This window comes from Stegostoma tigrinum, chromosome 1, assembly GCF_030684315.1.
Source record: "Stegostoma tigrinum isolate sSteTig4 chromosome 1, sSteTig4.hap1, whole genome shotgun sequence".
NCBI lineage: Eukaryota > Metazoa > Chordata > Chondrichthyes > Orectolobiformes > Stegostomatidae > Stegostoma > Stegostoma tigrinum.
In genome coordinates this window covers 191,329,836-191,354,100 of record NC_081354.1, presented here as the reverse complement: position 1 = coordinate 191,354,100, position 24,265 = coordinate 191,329,836, and the positions used below count along the sequence as shown (strand labels likewise).

Genomic DNA, 24,265 nt, shown 5'->3' with positions numbered 1-24,265 from the left:
CATAAGGAAGGAGGAAGTGTTAGGTATCCTAAAAGAAATTAAGGTAGACAAGTCCCCAGGCCTGGATGGGATCTATCCCAGGTTTCTGAGGGAAGCGAGAGAGGAAATAGCCGGGGCCTTAACAGATATCATGGCAGCATCCTTAGACACGGGTGAGGTCCCGGAGGACTGGAGACTTGCTAATGTTGTCCCCTTGTTTAAGAAGGGCAGCAAGGATAATCCGGGTAATTATTGACCGGTGTGCCTGACGTCACTGGTAGGGAAGCGACTGGAGAAGATACTGAGGGATGGGATCTATTCCCATTTGGAAGAAAGTGGACTTATCAGTGATATTCAACATGGTTTTGTGCAGGGAAGGTCATGTCTTACCAACTTAATGGAATTCTTGGAGGACGTGACAAAGTTGATTGATGAGTGAAAGGCTGTAGATCTCATATACATGGACTTCGGTAAAGCGTTTGATAAGGTTCCCCATGGCAGGCTGATGGAGAAAGTGAAGCCACATGGGGTCCAGGGAGTGCTAGCCAGATGGATAAAAAACTGGCTGGGCAACAGGAGACAGAGAGTACTAGTAGAAGGGAGTTTCTCATATTGGAGACCTGTAACCAGTGATGTTCCACAGGGATCTGTGCTGGGACCACTGTTGTTTGTGATATATGTAAATGATCTGGAGGAAGGTGTAGGTGGTCTGATCAGCAAGTTTGCTGATGACACTAAGATTGGTGGAGTAGCAGATGGTGAAGGGGACTGTCAGAAATTACAGCAGAATATAGATAGAATGGAGAGTTGGGCAGATAAATGGCAGATGGAGTTCAATCTGGGCAAATGCGAGGCGATGCATTTTGGACGATCAAATTCAAGGGCAAACTATACAGTAAATGGAAAAGTCCTAGGGAAAATTGATGAACAGAGAGATCTGGGTGTTCAGGTCCATTGTTCCCTGAAGGTGACAACGCAGGTCAATAGGGTGGTCAAGAAGGCATATGGCATGCTTTCCTTCATTGGACAGGGTATTGAGTACAAGAGTTGGCAGGTCATGTTGCAGTTGTATAGGACTTTGGTTCGGCCACATTTGGAGTACTGTGTACAGTTCTGGTCGCCACATTACCAAAAGGATGTGGATGTTTTGGAGAGGGTGCAGAGGAGGTTCACCAGGATGTTGCCTGGTATGGAGGGTGCTGGCTATGAAGAGAGGTTGAATAGATTAGGATTATTTTCATTAGAAAGACGGAGATTGAGGGGGGACCTGATTGAGGTCTACAAAATCATGAGGGGTATAGACAGGGTGGATAGCAAAAAGCTTTTTCCCAGAATGAGAGAAGGAAAGTTTAAGGGAGATATGTGTGGAAAGTTCTTTACACAGAGGGTGGTGGGTGCCTGGAACATGTTGCCAGTGGAGGTGGTAGACGCAGACACATTTGCATCTTTTAAGATATATTTGGACAGGTACATGGATGGGCAGGGAGCAAATGGACACAGACCGTTAGAAAATAGATTACAGGTTAGACAGAGGATCTCAATCACTGCAGGTTTGGAGGGCCGAAGGGCCTGTTCCGGTGCTATAATTTTCTTTGTTCTTAAATCAATATGAAGAAACAAAGCAGGGTCAAGTGGTGTAAAATCTGTGTGGGTATTATTGAGGAAACGCAAAAGTAAAAAATAACCACAGTTGGAGCTGTGTAGGGCCTCCAAGCAGTCGTCAGGAGCTGGAGCGCAAGATACAGCAGGAAATAGAAAAGGTGCGTAGGAACGGCAAAGTCACAGTGGTCATGGGGGATTTCAATATGCAGATAGACTGGGAAAATCATGTTGGTAGTGGATTGCGAGAAAAGGAGTTTGTGGAATGTTTATGAGATGGCTTTTTGCAGCAGCTGGTGGAGGAGCCCACAAGGGAACAGGCAATACTGGATTTAGTATAAACGTGCACGAGAATTCCTAGAAGCATGGCATTCCAACCGGAAGTCCATCAACAAACACATTGATTTGGAACCCATCTACCACCCTCTGAGAAAAAGAACAGGAAATGACATCACCAATGTAGGAAATGACATCACTCCCCCAAGGAAACCTAAACAGATAAATAGAAAGTGGGACATAACACCAGCGCTTCGTCGGAGGCTCACTGATGATGTTACCTAGAATGGTGACTAAACGTCTGAAAACGAACCTTCCAGCTCAGCGAGCAAACTCACATCCAGAACCTCAACCTGAGCTACAAATCTTCTCAAAACTCACTGGATTTAATGTTGTGCAATGAGACAGACTTGATAAAGAAGCTTAAGGTAAAGGAGCCCTGAGGAGGTAGTGATCATAAGATGATAGAAATTACTCCGCAATTTGAGAGGGAGAAGGTTGAACCAGAGGTCACGGTATTACAGCTGAATAAAGGTGATTACAGAGGCATGAGGGAGGAGCTGGTCAGAATTGACTGGAAGAGGAGCTGAGCAGGAAAGACAGTGGAACAGCAGTGGCAGGAGTTTCTGGGAGTAATTCAGGAGATGTAGCTGTAGTTCATCTCGAGGACAAAAAGCATGGTCCAGGGAGGATGAGGCGACCATGGCTGACTAAGCAAGTCAGGGATTGCATAAAAGCAAAAGGGAAAGCACATAATGTGGCAAAGGGCAGTGGGAAACCAGAGGACGGGGAAGCTTACAAAGACCAACAGAGTGCAACAAAAAAAACGAAGGAGATTAAATATGAGGGTAAGCTAGCCAGTAATATAAATGATGACTGAAATAGTTTGTTTCGATACATAAGAGAGGCAAAAGCGGACATTGGACTATTGGAAAATGACAGTGGAGAGATGGTAGTAGGGAACAAGGAAATGGCTGAGGAAGTGAACAATCATTTTGGGTCAGCCTTCACAGTCGAAGGCATGAGTAATCTCCCAAAAATTCAGGAGACTCACGGGGCAGAGCTGAGTATGGTGCCATCACCAAAGAATAGGTGCGAGTAAAACTGACTGGCCTGAAGCTGGATAAATCACCAGGAGCAGATGGACTACACCCCAGAGTTCTAAAGGAGATCGCTGAAGAGATAGTGGAAGCATTAGTAGTGATCTTTCAGGAATTGTTTGAGTCAGAGAGTGTCTCAGAGGACTGGAAAATCGCTAACGTGACACCACTGTTTTAAAAGTGAGCAAGGCAAAAAATGGAAAATTACAGGCTGATTAGCCTAACCTTGATCATGGCTACGATTTTGGATTCCATTATAAACAATGAGATTTCTGATTATTTGGAAGTGTGTGGTAAAGTCAGGCAAAGTCACCATGGTTTCATCAGGGGTGGTCATGCTTGAAAAATCTGTTAGAATTCTTTGAGGACGTAATGAGCAGAGTAGACAAAGGAGAGTCAATGGATGTTATCTAGCTAGACACCAAGAAGGCCTTTGATAGCTTTGCAGAACACCTGCGCTCAGTTCGCAACAAACAACTGCACCTCCCAGTCGCAAACCATTTCCACTCCCCCTCCCATTCTCTTGATGACATGTCCATCATGGGCCTCCTGCACTGCCACAATGATGCCACCCGAAGGTTGCAGGAACAGCAACTCATATTCCGCCTGGGAACCCTGCAGCCATATGGTATCAATGTGGACTTCACCAGTTTCAAAATCTCCCCTTCCCCTACTGCATCCCTAAACCAGCCCAGTTCGTCCCCTCCCCCCACTGCACCACACAACCAGCCCAGCTCTTCCCCCCCACCCACTGCATCCCAAAACCAGTCCAACCTGTCTCTGCCTCCCTAACCGGTTCTTCCTCTCACCCATCCCTTCCTCCCACCCCAAGCCGCACCCCCAGCTACCTACTAACCTCATCCCACCTCCTTGACCTGTCCGTCTTCCCTGGACTGACCTATCCCCTCCCTACCTCCCCACCTACACCCTCTCCACCTATCTTCTTTACTCTCCATCTTCGGTCCGCCTCCCCCTCTCTCCCTATTTATTTCAGTTCCCTCCCCCCATCCCCCTCTCTGATGAAGGGTCTAGGCCCGAAACGTCAGCTTTTGTGCTCCTGAGATGCTGCTTGGCCTGCTGTGTTCATCCAGCCTCACATTTTATTATCTTGGAATCTCCAGCATCTGCAGTTCCCATTATCTCTCTCTCTCTCAGGCCTTTGATAGCGTTGCACAGAGGAGGCTGCTGAGTAAGATAAGGGCACACGGTGTTAGAGGCAAGGTGTTAGTATGAATTGAAGATTGGCTGTCTGGCAGAAAGTAGTGAGTGGGGATAAAGGGGTCTTTCTTGGGATGGCAGCAGATGACAAGTGGTGTTCCACAAGGGTCAGCGGCAGGACCACAACTTTTCACTTTATACATTAATGATCTCGATGAAGGAACTGTAGGCATTCTGGCCAAGTTTGCAGATGATACAGAGATAGGTGGAGGGGCAGGGAGTACAATGTGGGAAAGTGTGAAGCCATGCACTTTGGTAAGAAGACTAAAAGCATGGACTATTTTCTGAATGGGGAGAAAATTCAGAAATCTGAAGTGCAGAGAGACTTGGGAATTCTAGTCCAGGATTCTCTCAAGGTAAACTTGCAGGTTGAGTCAGTCATCAGGAAGGCAAATGCAATGTTGGCATTTATTTTGAGAGGAGTTGAATATAAAAGCAGGGATGTACTACTGAGGCTTTATAAAGCTCTGGTCAGGCCACATTTGGAGTATTATGTGCAGTTTTGTGCCCCATATCTCAGGAAGGATGAACTGGCCCTGGAGCTTGTTCAGAGAAGGTTCACGAGAATGGTCCCCGGAATGGAAAGCTTAACATATGAGGAATTTAAGTCGTCATTGGATGAGCATTTGGATGTACATGGAATAGTGTAGGTTAGATGGGCTTCAGATCGATATGACAGGTCGGCACAATATTGAGGGCAGAAGGGCCTGTAGTGTGCTGTAATGTTCTATGTTCTATGAATGCTTGAGGACTCCTGGACTATACTCATTGGAATTGAAAAGGATGAGTCAGGATCTAAATGAAACTTGCAGAATACTGAATGGCCTGGACAAAATGGATGTTGGGAAGATGCTTCCATTGGTAGGAGAGACTAAGGAGAAACTTCTTTAGCCAGAGGGTGGTGAATCTATGGAATTCACCGCTACATAAGGCTGTGGAGGCCAGGTCATTGAGTACATTTAAGACTGAGCTAGATCCGCTCTTGATTATTAAGGATATCGAGGGTTACAAGGAGAAAGCAGAAGAATGGGGTTGAGGAACTTATCAGTCGTGATGGAACAGCGGAGTAGACTCAATAGGCTGAATCACCTAATTTCTGTTCCTATGTCTTATGGTCTTATAACACAACAAGGCCATTGCCCACCTTCATTATCATGTCTCTATTCCCTCACTTTCGCTGGATCAAAATCCCCAGAATTCCCTCCTACTGGCATTGTATGTCTACCTCCTGTACATGATCTGCAGCGGTTCAAGAAGGCAGCTCACTACTACCTTCTCAAGGGCAGATACTAGCCAGCCAGCAACGCCATGTCATATTCGTGAATTAAAAATAAAGCACACACTGAGTAAAAACTGAAAAAAAACCTGCAAATACTGTAAATCTGAAACAAAAACAGAAATTGCTGGAAAAGCTCAATACATCTGGCAACATCTGTGGAGAGAAATCAGTGATAACATTTGGCATCCAGGGACACAGATTCTGTCAGACCTATTGAGCTTCTTCAACAATTTCTGTTTTTGTTTCTGATACAGCACACACTCCCATAGCAACTGGTTCACTTGGAACACAGATGTACAGCTGTAGCAGTTTCTAAAGAATTTCCCAGTGACGATGTGCTCTCATGTTATCGCTGTCTTTGTTCTGCAGTTTCTTCCAATGGGAACAGTTTGTCGACCGTTGAGCAATGAATGCGACTTGGAAGAGTATTGTTCAGGGATCTCCTCATATTGCCCCGACAATGTATATCTAAAAGATGGCTATGAGTGTGAAGGTGGGACCTTGTACTGCAGTAGTGGAGCTTGTCAGGCTGCGAACATCATGTGTGAGGAGATATGGGGTGAAGGTGAGTCCATATTATTCAAATACTTTTTGAACCAGCATCAAAATCACTGAGAATAAATTCTGTCCATGATACATGTAGATCCAGCAGACACTGCAGTTCCACCATTCCACATTTCCAGTTTCCACGAGGCCCCGTTAAATACCACAGCTATATCAAGTTGTCAATATAGCAACAGCTGGATTTGATTTATTATGATCACATCAGTACGTGAAAAGTTTGGTTTTTGCGTGTAGTCGAGGCAGATCATACCATGCAAAGATCACAGGGTGAAAGGACAGAGTGAGGAGTACAAAGTTATGGCTGAAAAGAAGGTGTACAAAAAGCAAGATAACATTAGATTTGAAACTTGAGGTGTCCATGTATAAGTTTAATGACAGCGGGGAAGAAGCTCTTTTTGAACCTATTGGTACATGCTTTTAAGCTTCTGTATCTTCTACCTGATGTGACACTTTGGGAGAGACTATAATCGGGGTGGGGAAGGGTCTTTGATGATGATGGCTGCTTTTCTGAGGCAGCGATAAGTGTAAATGGAGTCAGTGGATGGAAGATTGACTTCAGTGATGGATCAGGCTGTTTTCACAACTCCTTGCAGTTTCTTACGATCCTGGGCAGAGCAGTTGCCTTGCCAAACTGTGATGCATCCAGATAGTATGCTTTCAATGGTGCATCCCTAAAAGTTGGAGAGGTACATGGAATAGTGTAGGTTAGATGGGCTTGAGATCGGTATGACAGGTCGGCCCAACATCGAGGGCCAAAGGGCCTGTACTGTGCTGTAATGTTCTATGGACATGCTGAATTTCTTTAGCCTCCTGAGGAAGAAGAGGCATTGTTGTGCCTTTCTGACCGTTGCATCAGTGTGGGTGGCCCAGGACACACTGCTGGTGATCATCACTTCTAGGAACTTGATGCTGTTGACCATCTCCACCTCAGCTCTATTGTTGGAGATAGGGGCAGGTCCTCCACCTGCTTCCTGAAGTCAATGATCAGCCCTTTCACAAATATTGTGTGAGAGATTATTATATTTATTATCATTATCATATGGAGTGGCACGGTGGCTCAGTGGTTAGCACTGCAGCCTCACAGTGCCAGGGACCCGGGTTCGATTCCAGCCTCAGGCGACTGTCTGTGTGGAGTTTGCACATTCTCCCCGTGTTAGCGTGGGTTTCCTCCGGGTGCTCCAGTTTTCTCCCACAGTCCAAAGATGTGCAGGCTAGGTGGATTGGACATGCTAAATTGCCTGTAGTGTTCAGGGGTGTGTGGGTTATAGGGGAATGGGTCTGGGTGGGATGCTTCAAGGGCCAGTGTAGACTTGTTGGGCCAAAGGGCCTGTTTCCACACGGTAGAGAATCTAATCTAATCTATTTACAACACATCACCAAGCACTATGTGTCTTTCCTGCTTTCTATGTTGTCATTGCTTCCTTGTTAATTGGCACAAGTCCGGATAGAGCAAGAGGACTGCTGGGTAAGTAAAATCATATATTCTGGCTGTGGCTAAACCTGAAACACTACAAGTGTAGTGTCTCCCACCTACCCTCCTCTAACCAGTAAAAAAGACTCTGTGCAGAGGGTTAATAAGGCAAGCTTTTTCCTTTCTTTCGTTCCTTTTTGCTTTTGTTTCGCAGGAAGCTGGCGGAAGGAGGAGCAGCAGAGCAGAGGTGAGTAAAGAGGACCTGAGCTCAGAGCACAAGCTGCTAAAAAAATACTCGAGTGATGTCAGAGGGAGGCTGTGACCTGATTCGCTGGCAGGAAATCTGCACGAAATTTGTAAAAGAACCCAGGAAAGAAGTATCAACAAATTTAGTTAACCCATTATGTTAAATGCTATAAATTAATAAAGCAATTAACTAAGTAGAGATGGCTGGGCAGGTGATGAGCTGTAGCTGTATGATTTGGAAGCTGGCTGATCCCATTGCGAACTGCAGTGACCACATCTGCAGCCAGTGTTGGTTGCTGGAAGAACCCTGGCTCAGAATTGATGATCTGGAATCTGAGCTTTAAACACTGCAGCACATCTGGGAGGGGGAGAAGTACCTGGATTCTTTGTTTCAGGAGACAGTCACACCTGGTAGATGAAATACTTCAAATTTGGTCAGTGGCCAGGGACAGCAGGGTGTGACTGAAGGCGAGGCAGGTTGAGGGATCCTGCAGTCAGGAACAGAGGATCCTCAGCTCTTGATCTTGTACAATAGGTACGAGGTACTTGCTCCATGTGTGGGTACGGAAAAGGGCCACAGGGAGGATGAGCCAACTGACCACTGCACCGTCATAGGGGAGGTCATTCAAGAGGGGGGAGCAAAAAGACAGGTGGTGTTGTAGGGGATTCTATAATTAGGGGGATAGGTAGCATCCTTTGTAAGCAGAATTGAGAGTCCCGCATGGTGTGTTGCCTGCCCGGCGCCAGGGGAAGGGATATTTCTGACCGTCTGGAAAGGATATTAGAGCGAGAGGGGGAGAATCCAGTTGTTGTGGTCTAAGCCAGAGCAAACAACGTAGGCAAGACAAGGAAAGAGGACCTGTTCAGAGATTATCAGGAGCTGGGAACCAATTTAAAGAGCAGTTCCTCAAGGATTATAATCTCCAGATTACTGCCCGAGCCACGTGTTAATTGGCGTAGGGGCATGAGAATAAGGGAAGCAAACACATGGCTAAAAGAGTGGTGCGGGAAAGAGGGGTTTCTTTTCATGGGGAACTGGCATCAGTATTGGAACAGGAGGGATCTGTACCATTGGGACGGTCTCTACCTGAATCGAGCTGGGACCAATGTTCCAGCGAAGAGGGTAAACAGGCTGGTCAACAGGACTTTAAAATAGAAAATAGGAGGGCAGAGAATAGTGAAACTTGCCCCAGTGGGAAACAAAGCGCAGGTTAACATCTATAGTATCAGAGATAATGGGAACTGCAGATGCTGGAGAATCCAAGATAATAAAATGTGAGGCTGGATGAACACAGCAGGCCCAGCAGCATCCCAGGAGCACAAAAGCTGACGTTTCGGGCCTAGACCCTTCATCAGTTTCGGGCCTAGACCCTTCATCAGACTCCTCTCTGATGAAGGGTCTAGGCCCGAAACGTCAGCTTTTGTGCTCCTGAGATGCTGCTTGGCCTGCTGTGTTCATCCAGCCTCACATTTTATTAACATCTGTAGTGGTGGATTCAACTCTGTGGAAAAGTGTGAGAGAAATGACAGGTAAGGAAAATTCAGGAGAGGTTATAAAAGTCTCCAGCACAGATATAATCAGGACAGAGTGTTTGGAAAAGGCTAGTAATCAAACACTGGACAGACTAATGAAAATGAGAAGATGAAGGGTTAATACAGGACTGAAGGTGTTATATGTGAATGCAAGCAGTATAAGGAATAAGGTAAATGAGCTTGTGGTGCAGATCAAAACTTGCAGGTATGATGTGGTAGGCATCACAGAGACGTGGCTGCAAGGGAATCAGGATTGGGAGCTGAATATCCAAGGATATACATCCTATCGAAAAGATAGGCAGGTGGGCCGAGGGGGTGTGGTTGTCTTATTCGTGAGTAATGAAATTAAATTAATAGGAAGAAATGAAGTAGGATCAGATGGTGTAGAATCTGTATGGCTAGAATTGAGGAAACGCAAAAGTAAAAAATAACCACAGTTGGAGCTGTGTAGGGCCTCCAAGCAGTCGTCAGGAGCTGGAGCGCAAGATACAGCAGGCGATAGAAAAGGTGCGTAGGAACGGCAAAGTCACAGTGGTCATGGTGGATTTCAATATGCAGATAGACTGGGAAAATCATGTTGGTAGTGGATTGCGAGAAAAGAAGTTTGTGGAATGTTTATGAGATGGCTTTTTGCAGCAGCTGGTGGAGGAGCCCACAAGGGAACAGGCAATACTGGATTTAGTATAAACGTGCACGAGAATTCCTAGAAGCATGGCATTCCAACCGGAAGTCCATCAACAAACACATTGATTTGGAACCCATCTACCACCCTCTGAGAAAAAGAACAGGAAATGACATCACCAACGTAGGAAATGACATCACTCCCCCAAGGAAACCTAAACAGATAAATAGAAAGTGGGACATAACACCAGCGCTTCGTCGGAGGCTCACTGATGATGTTACCTAGAATGGTGACTAAACGTCTGAAAACGAACCTTCCAGCTCAGCGAGCAAACTCACATCCAGAACCTCAACCTGAGCTACAAATCTTCTCAAAACTCACTGGATTTAGTGTTGTGCAATGAGACAGACTTGATAAAGAAGCTTAAGGTAAAGGAGCCCTGAGGAGGTAGTGATCATAAGATGATAGAAATTACTCCGCAATTTGAGAGGGAGAAGGTTGAACCAGAGGTAACGGTATTACAGCTGAATAAAGGTGATTACAGAGGCATGAGGGAGGAGCTGGTCAGGATTGACTGGAAGAGGAGCCAATTTTGGGCCCCACACCTCAGGAAGGACATACTAGCCCTGGAGCGTGTCCAGCGGAGATTCACACAGATGATCCCTGGAATGGTAGGTTTCATGTATGATGAATGGCTGAGGATCCTGGGATTGTACTCATTAGAGTTTAGAAGGTTGAGGGGAGGTCTAATAGAAACTTACAAGATAATGTATGGTTTAGAAGGGGTGGACGCTAGGAAGTTGTTTCCTTGAGGCGGGGAGACAAGGACCCGTGGGCACAGCCTTAAAATTAGAGGGGATCAATTTAAAACAGAAATGAGACGACATTTCTTCAGCCAGAGATGGTGGGCTTGCAGAATTCATTGCCACGGAGTACAGTGGAGGCCGGGACGTTGGATGCCTTCAAGGCAGAGATTGACAAATTCTTGATCTCAGAAGGAATCAAGGGCTACGGGGAGAGTGCAGGGAAGTGGTGTTGAAATGCCCATCAGCCATGTTTCAAATGGCGGAGTGGACTTGATGGGCCGAATGGCCTTACTTCCACTCCTATGTCTTATGGTCTTAAGGAAAGACAGTGGAACAACAGTGACAGGAGTTTCTGGGAGTAATTCTGGAGACGCAGCAATAGTTCATCTCGAGGACAAAGAATCATGGTATAGGGAGGATGAGGCGACCATGGCTGACTGAGGAAGTCAGGGATTGCATAAAAGCAAAAGGGAAAGCACATAATGTGGCAAAGGGCAGTGGGAAACCAGAGGACGGGGAAGCTTACAAAGACCAACAGAGTGCAACAAAAAAAGAAATGAGGGAGAATATTAAATAGGCTAGCCGTAATATACATGAAGACTGTAAAAGTTACTTTAGGCTTAAAAATGTCAAAATAGAGGGAAAAGCGGACAATGGACCACTGGAAGATGACAGTGGAGAGGTGGTGGAGGGGAACAAGGAAATGGCTGAGGAACTGAATAATTACTTCGCATCAGTCTTCATGTTGAAGACACGTATAATCTCCCAAAAATTCAAGAGAGCCGGGGGACGGAGCTGAGTACGGTGGCCATCACCAAAGAAAAGGTGCTTGTAAAACTGATTGGCCTGAAGGTGGATAAATTACTAGGACCAGATGGACTGCACCCCACAGTTCTAAAGGAGATCGCTGAAGAGATAGTGGAAGCATTGGTGGTGATCTTTCAGGAATCACTAGTCAGGGAGGGTCTGAAAGGACTGGAAAATCACTAACATGACACCCCTGTTTAGAAAGAGAATAAGGCAAAAGATGGAAAACTACAGGCCGATTAGCCTAACCTCGGTCGTGGGTAAGATTTAGGAGTCCATTGTAAAGGATGAGATTTCTGAATATTTGGAAGTGTATGGTGAAGTAGGGCTGAGTCAGCATGGTTTCATCAAGGGGAGGTCATGCCTGCCAAATCTGCTAGAATTCATTAAGGAACCAATGAGCAGAGTAGACAAAGGAGAGCCAATGGATGTTATCTACCCGGACTTCAAAAAGACCTTTGACACGGTGCCAAACAGGAGGCTGCTGAGTAAGATAAGAGCCCATGGTATGAGAGGCAAGGTGCTAGTATGGATCGAAGATTGGCTGTCTGGCAGAAAGCAGAGAGTGGGGATAAAGGGGTCTTTCTCAGGATGGCAGCTGGTGACCAGTGGTGTTCCACAAGGGTCAGCGCAGGGACCGCAACTTTTCATTTTATACATTACTGATCTAGATGAAGGAACTGTGGGCATTCTGGTAAGTTTGCAGTCGATACAAAAATAGGTGGAGGGACAGGTGATATTGAGGAGGTGGGGAGGCTGCAGAAGGATTTGGACAGGTTAGGAGAGTGGGCAAAGAAGTGGCAAATGGAGTACAATGTGGGAAAAGTGTGAGCTCATGCACTTTGGTGAGAAGAATAAAAGGATGGACTATTTTCTAAATGGGGAGAAAATTCAGAAATCTGAAGTGCAAAGAGACTTGGGAATTCTAGTCCAGGATTCTGTCAAGGTAAACTTGCAGGTTGAGTCAGTCGTCAGGAAGGCAAATGCAACGTTGGCATTTATTTTGAGAGGAGTTGAATATAAAAGCAGGGATGTACTACTGAGGCTTTATAAGGCTCTGGTCAGGCCACATTTGAAGTATTGTGTGCAGTTTTGGGCCCCATATCTCAGGAAGGATGTATTGGCCCTGGAACGGGTTCAGATGATGTTTATGAGAATGATCCTAGGAATGAAGAGCTGAACATATGAGGAGTGTTTCAGGACTCTGGCACAATACTCAATGGAGATTAGAAGAATGATGGGGGATCTAATTGTAACTTTCAGAATATTGAATGGCCTGGACAAAATGGATGTTGGGAAGATGCGTCCATTGGTTGGAGACGAGAACTCAAGGGCACAGCCTTAGGGTAGAGGGAAGACTTTTTAGAACGGAGATAAGGAGAAACTTCTTCAGCCAGAGAGTGGTGAATCTATGGAATTCACTGCCACAGAAGGCTGTGGAGGCCAGGTCAGATCATTGAGTATATTTAATACGGAGATAGATAGGATCTTGATTATCAGGGGGATTAAGGATTATGGGGAGAAAGCAGTAGAATAGGGTTGGGGAACTTATCAGTCATGATTGAATGGCAGAGCAGACTCAATGGGCCAAATGGCCTAATTGCTGCTCCTACGTCTTATGGGCTTATGGTCTTAAGATCTGGCCTGCAATGGTGTTGCTGTAAATGGAGTTAAGATGAAATTTGGCCACACAGTCATGAATGTGCAGGGGAGGATGGTAAAGAGCTAAGTATGCACAGTGTGGAGCACCGGTGTTGAGGATTATCGTGGAGGAGGTGCTGTTGCCTATCCTCACTGATTGCAGTCGATGGGCCCGGAAGTTAGGAATCCAATGCAGAGGGCAGAGCAGAGATCTCGGTCTCGGAGTGTGGAGATTAGTTTGGTTGGAATTATAGTGTTGAAGGGGAGCTGGAGTCAATAAGTAGGAGCCTGATGTAGGTATTCTTGTTTCAAAGATAATGGGAACTGCAGATGCTAGAGAATCCGAAATAATAAAGTGTAGAGCGGGATGAACACAGCAGGCCAAGCAGCATCTTAGGAGCAAGGGTTTAGGCCTGAAACGTCAGCTTTTATGCTCCTAAGATGCTGCTCAGCCTGCTGTGTTCATCCAGCTCCACACTTTGTTATCATGGTATTCTTGTTGTCTAGATATTCTAGGAATGGTTGTATGGCTGTGGAGGTGACATCTATCGTAGACCTGTTGTGCCAGCTGGCAAATTGCAGGAGATCAAGGCAGGCTGGGAGGCTAGAGTTGATGTGAGCTATGACTAACCTCTTGAAGCATTTCATAATTATAGAGGCCAGAGCAACTGGGCAGTAGCCTTTGAGGCATGCCACATACTTTTTCTTTGGCATCAGGGTGATAATGGTGTTCTTGAAGCAGGTGGGGACTTCATATCTTGTAAGGAGAGGTTAAAGATGCCTGTGAATACTCCAGCCAGCTGATCCACAAAGGATCTGAGTGCATAGCCAGGGACTCCATCTGGGCCACTCGCTTTCCATGGATTCACTCTCAAGGAGCCTAGTCTGACATCTGCAGCAGTGACTGAGGGAATCAGGTGCATCTGAGGTTGTCGGAGCAGGTGTCACTCTTTCAAGTGTAATATGCATTCAGCATATCAGGAAGGGATATGTTTTTGTCTGCAATTCTGTTCTGCTTCACTTTGTAACCCATTATTTTGTGTAAGCCTGCCCCTACACCAGTTCCTTAGCCACACATTCATCTCTCCTATTTTTCTATTTCTATCTTCGCTGGGATAAGGCACTGGGAGTAATCCAGAGATGACAACTTGTGAAGCCTTTCCTTTTAGCCTACTGCCTAGTTCCCTGAATTCCCTATTTTGCCCATATCTTTAGTACCAACATGTACCACAACATTGAACTGCTCAGCCTTCCCTTTTAGGATGCTCTGTATCTGGAACGGGGTGGGGGGGGGAGCAAAAAAGATTGACAAGGATATTGCCAAGCTTGGAGGCTTAGTGCAATAGGGAGAGGCTGGGTAGCCTGGGACTTCTTCTTCCTGGACCTTCAGAGCTAATGGGTGATTTTATACAGTTTTATAAAATCAGGAGGGGCATGGGTCGGATGAAGAGCCAAAGTCTTTTTCCCAGGTAGGGGAGTTCAAAGCTAGAGGGCATAAGCCTAAGGGGAAAGATTTACATGGGACCTAAAGGTCAACCTTTTCACACAGAGGGTGATGCATATGTGGAATGAAGTGCCACAGGATGTGGGTAAAGGAAGGTATAGTTAAACATGTAGAAGACATTTGGACAGGTACATAGATAGGAAAGGGTGAGAAGGATATGGGTCAAATGCAGGGAAATCAGATGAGTTTAATTTGGGAAACCTGGTTATCATGGACAAGTTGATGTGAAGGGCCTGTTTCTGTGCTGTAAGACTCGGTGACTGTAAGGATTCATTAAGGATTTCACCCACTTCCTCTGGCTTCACGCATAAAGTTCCCTCCTTCATCCCTGAGTCGACCTAACCGTTTCCTAGCGACTTTCTTGCTCCTTTTAAAACGCCTTGGGAATTTCCATAATCCCTGTTTGCCAACATCATTTCATGACTGCCTTCCTAGCTCCTTGCGTAAATTCCTATTTTCCTGTTCCTTTGTTCCTTGTGGTCAGTTTTCTCACTGAAATCCTTTGTTATAGAACATAGAACATAGAACAGTACAGCACAGAACAGGCCCTTCAGCCCACAATGTTGTGCCGACCATTGATCCTCATGTATGCACCCTCAAATTTCTGTGACCATATACATGTCCAGCAGTCTCTTAAATGACCCCAATGACCTTGCTTCCACAACTGCTGCTGGCAACGCATTCCATGCTCTCACAACTCTCTGCGTAAAGAACCTGCCTCTGACATCCCCTCTATACTTTCCACCAACCAGCTTAAAACTATGACCCCTCGTGCTAGCCATTTCTGCCCTGGGAAATAGTCTCTGGCTATCAACTCTATCTATGCCTCTCATTATCTTGTATACCTCAATTAGGTCCCCTCTCCTCCTCCTTTTCTCCAATGAAAAGAGACCGAGCTCAGTCAACCTCTCTTCATAAGATAAGCCCTCCAGTCCAGGCAGCATCCTGGTAAACCTCCTCTGAACCCTCTCCAAAGCATAGTGTCCTGAAATGGAAATGTCCTGGAATCTGACGCATTATAAATATGAGCAGAGAATAAATATAAAGAAGTTAAGCTAAACTTGTGTAAAACCTTGGTTCAGCCTCAATGGGAGAAATATATCTGGGTGGGCATGTATTATCAGGTAACAATGGGAGTACATAATGGCAGGCTATGTGATAACAAGACCTGGTGTGTGGGGTAGGGGGCTGGGACATGGGAGAGTTTAGGCCCTAAAGTTGTTGAGCATGATATTGAATCTGGAGGGCTGTAGGGTCCCCAAGCGAAAAATGAGGTGTTGTTCCTCCAGCTTGCTCTGAGCTTCGATGGATCACTGCAGCAAGCCTGAGACACAGATATTGCCCTGGGAACAGGCTGGTGTGTTAAAGTGGCAGGCAGCAGGTGGTTCAGGGTCTTTTTTATGAGCAGAATGTAGATGTTTTGCAAAGTGGTCGCCACGTTTACGCTTCATTTCCCCAGAGTAAAGGAGACCACAGTGCAAGCAGTGAATGGAGTAGACCAGATTTTAGGAAGTGCAGATGAAGTGTTGCATCACCTGGAAGGTATGTTTGGGCCCTTGGATACTGTGGGGGAGACATGTATCTGGTCACCAGAACTTTGCTAAGGTATGAATCAGTTGGGCAGGAAGCAGACATGCTTTCTGAGAATGTTTCCAGGTCTAAGCAAGTCCAGATGCACAGGTGGATTGGAAATAATGGAATGCTTTGCTGTGTGCTGAGAGGTGTTTCTATAAAATCTGAAGAGATCAAGACAGAGTGGATAGGAGAAAATACTTCTCACATTGGTGTAAAAAGCCTGTTTTCAAGGATGAACAGCCTGTTGGTTTGTCGAATCTCTGTCACTTCCCACTCTTTCTCTGACAGGTGCACAATCTGCTGAAGACGTTTGTTATTCAAATCTAAATGAGAAAGGAGATGCATTTGGACACTGCGGCAAGGATCAATATGATCAATTTAAACGTTGCCCATCTTGGTAAGTTTGCCAGAGGAAGTCAATCTGTTTAGAACTTAGCCACTTAAGTCAAAAATTTGTAAACAATAGAAAATGGAAACCATGAATTAAAGAGAGGTTGATTAGGGAGTAGTCACCTCGTTAGGGGTTTACTACAGGCCCCCCAATAGCAGCAGGGAGATTGAAGAAAGCATAGGTCGACAGATTTTGGAAAAGTGCGGACGTAGTAGGGTTGTTGTAATGGGTGACGTTAACGTTCCCAATATTGATTGGAACCTCCTTCGAGCAGAGGATTTGAATGGAGCTGTTTTTGTAAGGTGTGTTCAGGAGGGTTTCCTAACTCAGTACATTGACAGGCCGACGAGGGGAGAGGCCATTCTAGACTTGGTGCTCGGAAACGAGCCGGGGCAGGTATCAGATCTTGTGGTGGGAGAGCATTTTGCTGATAGTGACCATAACTGCCTCACATTCTACATAGCTATGGAGAAGGAGAGGATTAGGCAAAATGGGAGGATATTTAATTGGGGAAGAGGAAACTATGATGCAATTAGACATGAGTTAGGAAGCATGGACTGGGAGCAGTTGTTCCATGGTAAAGGCACTATAGACATGTGGAGACTGTTTAAGGAACAGTTGTTGGGAGTGATGAGTAAATATGTCCCTCTGAGACAGGCAAGAAGGGGTAAGATAAAGGAACCTTGGATGACGAGAGCGGTGGAGCTTCTCGTCAAAAGGAAGAAGGTAGCTTACATAAGGTGGAGGAAGCTAGGGTCAAGCTCAGCTCTAGAGGATTACAGGCAGGCGAGGAAGGAGCTCAAAAATGGTCTGAGGAGAGCCAGGAGGGGGCACGAGAAAGGCTTGGCAGAACGGATTAGGGAGAACACAAAGGCATTTTACACTTACGTGAGGAATAAGAGAATGGTCAAAGAAAGAGTAGGGCCTATCAGGGATAGCATAGGGAACTTGTGTGTGGAGTCTGAGGAGGTAGGGGAAGCCCTAAATGAGTTTTATGCTTCTGACTTTACGAAAGAAACGAACTTTATAGTGAATGAAACCTTTGAAGAGCAGGTGTGCATGCTGGAATGGATAGAGATAGAGGAAGCTGATGTTCTGAAAATTTTGTCAAACATTAAGATTGACAAGTCGCCAGGCCCGGACCAGATTTGTCCTCGGCTGCTTTTGGAAACGAGAAATGCAATTGCTTCGCCACTGGCGAAGATCTTTGCATCCTCGCTCTCCACTGGAGTCGTACCTGAGGACTGGAGAGAGGTAAATGTAATTCCTCTCTTCAAGAAAGAAAATAGGGAAATCCCCGGCAATTACAGACCAGTAAGTCTCACGCCTGTCGTCTGCAAGGTGTTAGAAAGGATTCTGAGGGATAGGATTTATGACCATCTGGAAGAGCATGGCTTGATTAAATGCAGTCAACACGGCTTTGTGAGGGGCAGGTCATGCCTTACAAACCTTATCAAGTTCTTTGAGGATGTGACTAGAAAAGTTGATGAGGGTTGAGCTGTGGATGTGGTGTATATGAACTTCAGCAAGGCATTTGATAAGGTTCCCCATAGTAGGCTCATTCAGAAGGTCAGGAGGAATGGGATACAGGGGAACTTAGCTGTCTGGATACAGAATTGGCTGGCCAACAGAAGACAGCGAGTTGTAGTAGAAGGAAAATATTCTGCCTGGAAGTCAGTGGTGAGTGGGGTTCCACAGGGCTCTGTCCTTGGGCCTCTACTGTTTGTAATTTTTATTAATGACTTGGATGAGGGGATTGAAGGATGGGTCAGCAAGTTTGCAGACGACATGAAGGTTGGAGGTGTCGTTGACAGTATAGAGGGCTGTTGTAGGCTGCAGCGGGACATTGACAGGATGCAGAGATGGGCTGAGAGGTGGCAGATAGAGTTCAACCTGGATAAATGCGAGGTGATGCATTTTGGAAGGTCGAATTTGAAAGCTGAGTACAGGATTAAAGAAAGGATTCTTGGCAGTGTTGAGGAACAGAGGGATCTTGTTGTGCAGATACATAGATCCCTTAAAATGGCCACCCAAGTGGACAGGGTTGTTAAGAAAGCATATGGTGTTTTGGCTTTCATTAACAGGGGGATTGAGTTTAAGAGTCATGAGATCTTGTTGCAGCTCTATAAAACTTTGGTTAGACCGCACTTTGAATACTGTGTCCAGTTCTGGTCGCCCTATTATAGGAAAGATGTGGATGCTTTGGACAGGGTTCAGAAGAGGTTTACCAGGATGCTGCCTGGACTGGAGGGCTTATCTTATGAAGAGAGGTTGACTGAGCTCGGACTCTTTTCATTGGAGAAAAGGAGGAGGAGAGGGGACCTAATTGAGGGATACAAGATAATGAGAGGCATAGATAGAGTTGATAGCCAGAGACTATTTCCCAGGGCAGAAATGGCTAGCACGAGGGGTCATAGTTTTAAGCTGGTTGGTGGAAAGTATAGAGGGGATGTCAGAGGCGGGTTCTTTACACAGAGAGTTGTGAGAGCATGGAATGCATTGCTAGCAGCAGTTGTGGAAGCAAGGTCATTGGGGACATTTAAGAGACTGCTGGACATGCATATGGTCACAGAAATTTGAGGGTGCATACATGAGGATCAATGGTCGGCACAGCATCGTGGGCTGAAGGGCCTGTTCTGTGCTGTACTGTTCTATGTTCTATGTTCTATGTATGATTAGAGTGCAGGACAGACATGTCCCTGTGAAAATGAGGGATAGAAAGAGCAAGATTAGGGAACCATGGATGACAGGTGAAATTGTGAGACTAATGAAGAGGAAAAAGGAAGCATACATAAGGTTTAGGTGACTGAAAACAGACGAAGCTTTGGAAGAATATCGTGAAAGTAGGACCAATCTGAAATGAGGAATTTAGAGGGCTAAAAGGGGTCATGAATTAACTTTAGCAAACAGGGTTCAGGAAAATCCGAAAGCCTTTTATTCATACATAAGTAGTAAGAGGGTCACTCGAGAAAAAGTTGGCCCACTCAAGGACAAAGGAGGGAAAATATGCGAAGACTCTGAGAAAATGAGTGAGATTCTTAATGAGTACTTTGTGTGGTATTCACCGAGGAGAGGGACGTGATGGATGTTGAGATTAGGGTTAGATGTTTTATTTCTCAAATTCAAGTTGGCATAAGGAGGGGGGAAGTGTTCGGTACTCTAAAAGGCATTAGGGTGGACAAGTCCCCAGGTTTGGATGGGATCTATCCCAGGTTACTGAGGGAAGCAAGAGAGGAAGTAGCTGGGGCCGTAACAGATATTTTTGCAGCACCCTTGAACTCAGGTGACGTCCCAGAAAACTGGAAAATTGCTAACGTTGTCCTCTTGTTTAAGAAGGGTAGCAGGGATAACCCAGGTAATTGTCGACTGGTGAGCCTGACGTCAGTGGTAGGGAAGCTGCTGGAGATTATACTGATGGATCAGATGGGTACAGATCCTTGGAAAACTGGTGACAATTTAGATAGAGGATCTGGAGGGCCCAAGGGCCTGTTCCTGTGAAGTAATTTTCTTTGTTTTTTGTTCTTTGACATTACTGAACCAGATGAGTTTTTCCTGACAACTGACAATGTATTCACAGTCATTAGATTCTTCATTCCAGTTATTTACTGAATTCAAAGTCCACCATCTGCCATTGCAGGATTCAAACCCATGTCCTTCGAACATTATCTGGGTCTCAAGATGAACAGTCCAGTGATAATACCACTCAGCCTTCCCCTCTCCTATGCAGCAGAAGTCTTCAGTATTATTGCTGGAATATTGTCAGGGCCCATCGCCTTTGCAGTATCCAGTGTCTCCAACCGTTTCTTGATATCACGAGGAGTGAATAGAATTCGCTGAAGACTGGTGTCTGTAATGCTGGGGAAGACTGGAGGAGGCCGAGATGGATCATCTACTTCTGGCTGAAAAATTGCTGCAAATGCTTCAGCCTTATCTTTTGCCCTGATGTGCTGGGCTCTTCCATCATTGAGGATGGGGTTATTGGTGGCGCCACCTCCTCCAGTGAGTTGTTTAATTGCCCACCACCATTCAGGACTGGATGTGGCATGACTATAGATTTTGATCTGTGGACTGTATTTGATTTTGATTTGATTTTGATCTATTTCTTTGGTTGTCAAATCACTTATTAGATCTAACATTTGCTGCTTATGCTGTTTGGCGTGCAAGTAGTCCTGTTTGGTGGCTTCACCAGGTTGATACCTCATTTTCAGATCTGCCTTGCGCTGCTCCTGGCATGCCCTCCTGCGCTCTCCGTTGAACCAGGGTTGATCCCCTGGTTTGATGGTAACATTGAGTGGGGCCTGTGCCGGGCCATGAGGTTACAGATTGTGCTGGAGTACAATTCTGCTGCTGTTGATGGCCCACAGCGCCTCATGGATGCCCAGCCTTGAGTTATTAGATCTGTGTGAAGTCTGTTCCATTTAGCACGGTGATAGTGCCACACAACATGATGGAGATTGTTCTTAATGTCAAGATGGAACTTCGTTTCCACAAGAATTGTGCAGTGGTCACTCTTACTGATACTGTCATTGACAGATACAACTGCAGCCAGCAGATTAGTGACGATGGGGTCAAGTACGTTTTTTGTTCTTGTTGGTTCCCTCACCACCTGCCGCAGACCCAATCAACAGCTATGTCCTTTAGGACCTGACCAGCTCGATCAGTAGTACTGCTGCTGAGCCTCTCTTGGTGATGGATATTGAAATCCCCCACCCAGAGTACATTGTGTGCCCTTGCGACCCTCAATGCTTCCTCGAAGTATTGTTCAACATTGAGGAGAGACTGATTCATCAGCTGGGGGAGGACAGTATGTGGTAATGAGAAGGAGGTTTCCTTGCCCATGTTTAACCTGAAGCCAGCGTCGAGTCTGAGCAGATAGGGGAAGCCCGAAATAAGTTTTTTGCTTCGGTTTTCACTAAGGAAAGGGACCTTGTTGCGAATGAGAACTTTGAGGAGCAGGAAAACAGGCTTGAACAGATCAAATTGAGGAAGTTGATGTGCTGGAAATTTTGGCAAACATTAAGATTGATAAGTCCCCAGGGCCAGACCAGATTTCCTAGGTTGCTCCGGGAAGCGAGAAAGGAGGTTGCTAAGCTGCTGGCAAAGATCTTTGCTTCCTCACTCTCCACGGGAGTCAGACTGGAAGATTGGAGGGAGGCAAATGTTGTTCCTCTTTTCAAGAAAGGGAATAGGAAAATCCCTGGAAATTACAGACCAGTCAGTCTTACATCAGTGGTCAGCAAGGTTTTGGAAAGAATTCTGTTGGATAGGATTTATGACTATTTGGAAAAGTATAGCGTGATTAAAGGGAGTCAGCATGGCTTTGTGAGGGGCAGGTCATGCCTTACAAATCTTCTTGAGTTCTTCGAGGAAATCACGAGACAGGTTGATGAGGGTCGAGCAGTGGATGTGGTGTACATGGACTTCAGCAAGGCATTTGATCAGTCTTACAGGGCTCTGTTCTTGGGCCTCTGCTCTTTGTAGTTTTATAAATGACTTGGATAAGGAGGTTGAGGGGTGGGTTAGTATGTTTGCTGATGACACAAAGGTTGGAGGTGCCGTTGATAGTATCGAGGGCTATTGCAGGCTTCAGCGAGACATTGACAGAATGCAGAGCTGGGCTGAGAAATGGCAGATGGAGTTCAACCTGGATAAATGCGATGTGATGCATTTTGGAAGGTCGAACTTACATGCTGAATATAGGATTAAAGGCAGGATTCTCGGCAGTGTGGAGGAACAGCGGGATCTTGGTGTTCAAGTGCATAGCTCGCTCAAAGTTGCCACCCAGGTGGATAAGGTTGTTAAAAAAGCATGGTGTTTTGGCTTTCATTAACAGGGGGATCGAGTTTAAGAGCCGCGAGGTTATGCTGCAGCTCTACAAAACCCTGGTGAGACCACACTTGGAATATTGTGTCCAGTTCTGGTCACCCTATTATAGGAAAGATGTGGAGGCTTTGGAAATGGTGCAAAGGAGGCACCAGGATGCTGCCTGGACTGGAGGGCTTGTCTTGACTGAGCTCGGACTTTTCCCTCTGGAGAGAAGGTGGAAGAGAGGTGACCTGATTGAGGTGTACAAGGTAATGAGAGGCATGGATAGAGTCGATAGCCAGAGACTTTTCCCAGGGCAGGATTGACTGCCACGAGGGGTCATAGTTTTAAGGTGTTAGGAGGAAGGTATAGAGGAGAAGTCAGAGGGAGGTTCTTCACCAAGAGAGTTGTGAGCGCATGGAATAGTTTACCAGTGGTAGTCATGGAAGCGGAGTCATTAGTGACATTTAAGCGATTGCTGGACATGCACATGGACAGCAGTGAATTGAGGGAAATGTAGGTTAGGTTATTTTATTTTTGGATTAGGATTATTCCACGGCACAACATGGTGGGCCGAAGGGCCTGTACTGTACTGTACGTTTCTACGTTCTATATTCATGAGGAATGGAGTCAATATTCAGGACTCCCACAGCGACTCCCTCCTAACTGTATCCCACTGTACCACCCCCTCCCCTGGGTGTCTCCTGCTGGTGGGACAGGACATATCCAGGGACAGTGATGGTGGTGTCTGGGATATTGTCTGTAAGGTATGATTCTGTGAGTATGATTATGTCAGGCTGTTGCTTGACTAGTCTGCGAGACAGCTCTCCCAATGTTGGCACTAACCCCCAGATGTTTTCTGAGCCAGACTGTACAAGTGATAGATATTGAACACCAAGTTTATAACTCACAAAAATTGCAATATTAAGAATGTCAGCAGAATACAGAAAAATAATCTCATCAATATCGACAAATTAATTCCAATCTGCTTGATCATAAGCCCCCGTCTCAAACAGGGAGACACAGATACAATTAAACAATATTTTTTTTGAAAAATAAAGGAATTTTTGTTCCTAGTTTGATAACTGTTTCAACGATGTGTACTGGGTCTCCGTAAAATCCTTGGACTATGGGTTGTATTGCAGGAAGTTAGGATTGTATCTTGCTTGAATTCTGAAGTTTCCACTCAATGCAAACAACTTCCACGGACCTCCTGAGAAGTTTCCTGATTTCTTAGTAACTGGAGTTCTTTTCTCAAAACTTTTAATAAGTCAGAACATAGAACAGTAAAGCAAAGTGCAGGCCCTTTGGCCCATGATGTTGCTGCAACCTGTTATCCCACATTTTACTCTTCTCCATGTGCTTATCCAAGAGTTGCTCAACAGTCCCGAGAGTGTCTGACTCCACTACCACTGCCGGCAGTGCATTCCACATACCCACCATTCTCTGTGTGAAGGGCCTACTCTGACATCTCCGCTATACCTTCCTTCAATCTCCTTAAAATTATGACCCCTTGTAATAGTCATTTGTACCCTGGGAAAAAGTTTCTGGCTATCCACTCTATGTATGCCTCTCATCATCTTGACCATGAATTAAAGAGAGGTTGATTAGAGTGCAGGGCAGACATGTCCCTGTGAAAATGAGGGATAGAAAGGGCAAGATTAGGGAACCATGGATAACAGGTGAAATTGTGAGACTAATGAAGAGGAAAAAGGAGGCATACATAAGGTTTAGGTGACTGAAAACAGACGAAGCTTTGGAAGAATATCGAGAAAGTAGGACCAATCTGAAATGAGGAATTTAGAGGGCTAAAAGGGGTCATGAAATACCTTTAGCAAACAGGATTCAGGAAAATCCTAAAGCCTTTTATTCATACATAAGTAGCAAGAAGGTAACCAGAGAAAGAGTT

The 24,265-nt window shown here is 45.6% G+C and overlaps 1 protein-coding gene across 1 annotated transcript in view; it reads left to right on the top strand.

The window, feature by feature from the left end:
* The window catches only part of LOC132210502 (disintegrin and metalloproteinase domain-containing protein 9-like), a 60,520-nt gene extending 54,516 nt beyond the window's left edge, over positions 1-6,004 (top strand). Inside the window, exon 6 of the mRNA XM_059650860.1 lies at positions 5,821-6,004. Within this exon, the coding sequence (XP_059506843.1) occupies positions 5,821-5,854 (34 nt within the window). The 3' untranslated portion in view covers positions 5,855-6,004. The remainder of the gene's footprint in view (positions 1-5,820) is intronic.
* Positions 6,005-24,265: the final 18,261 nt, after the last annotated feature.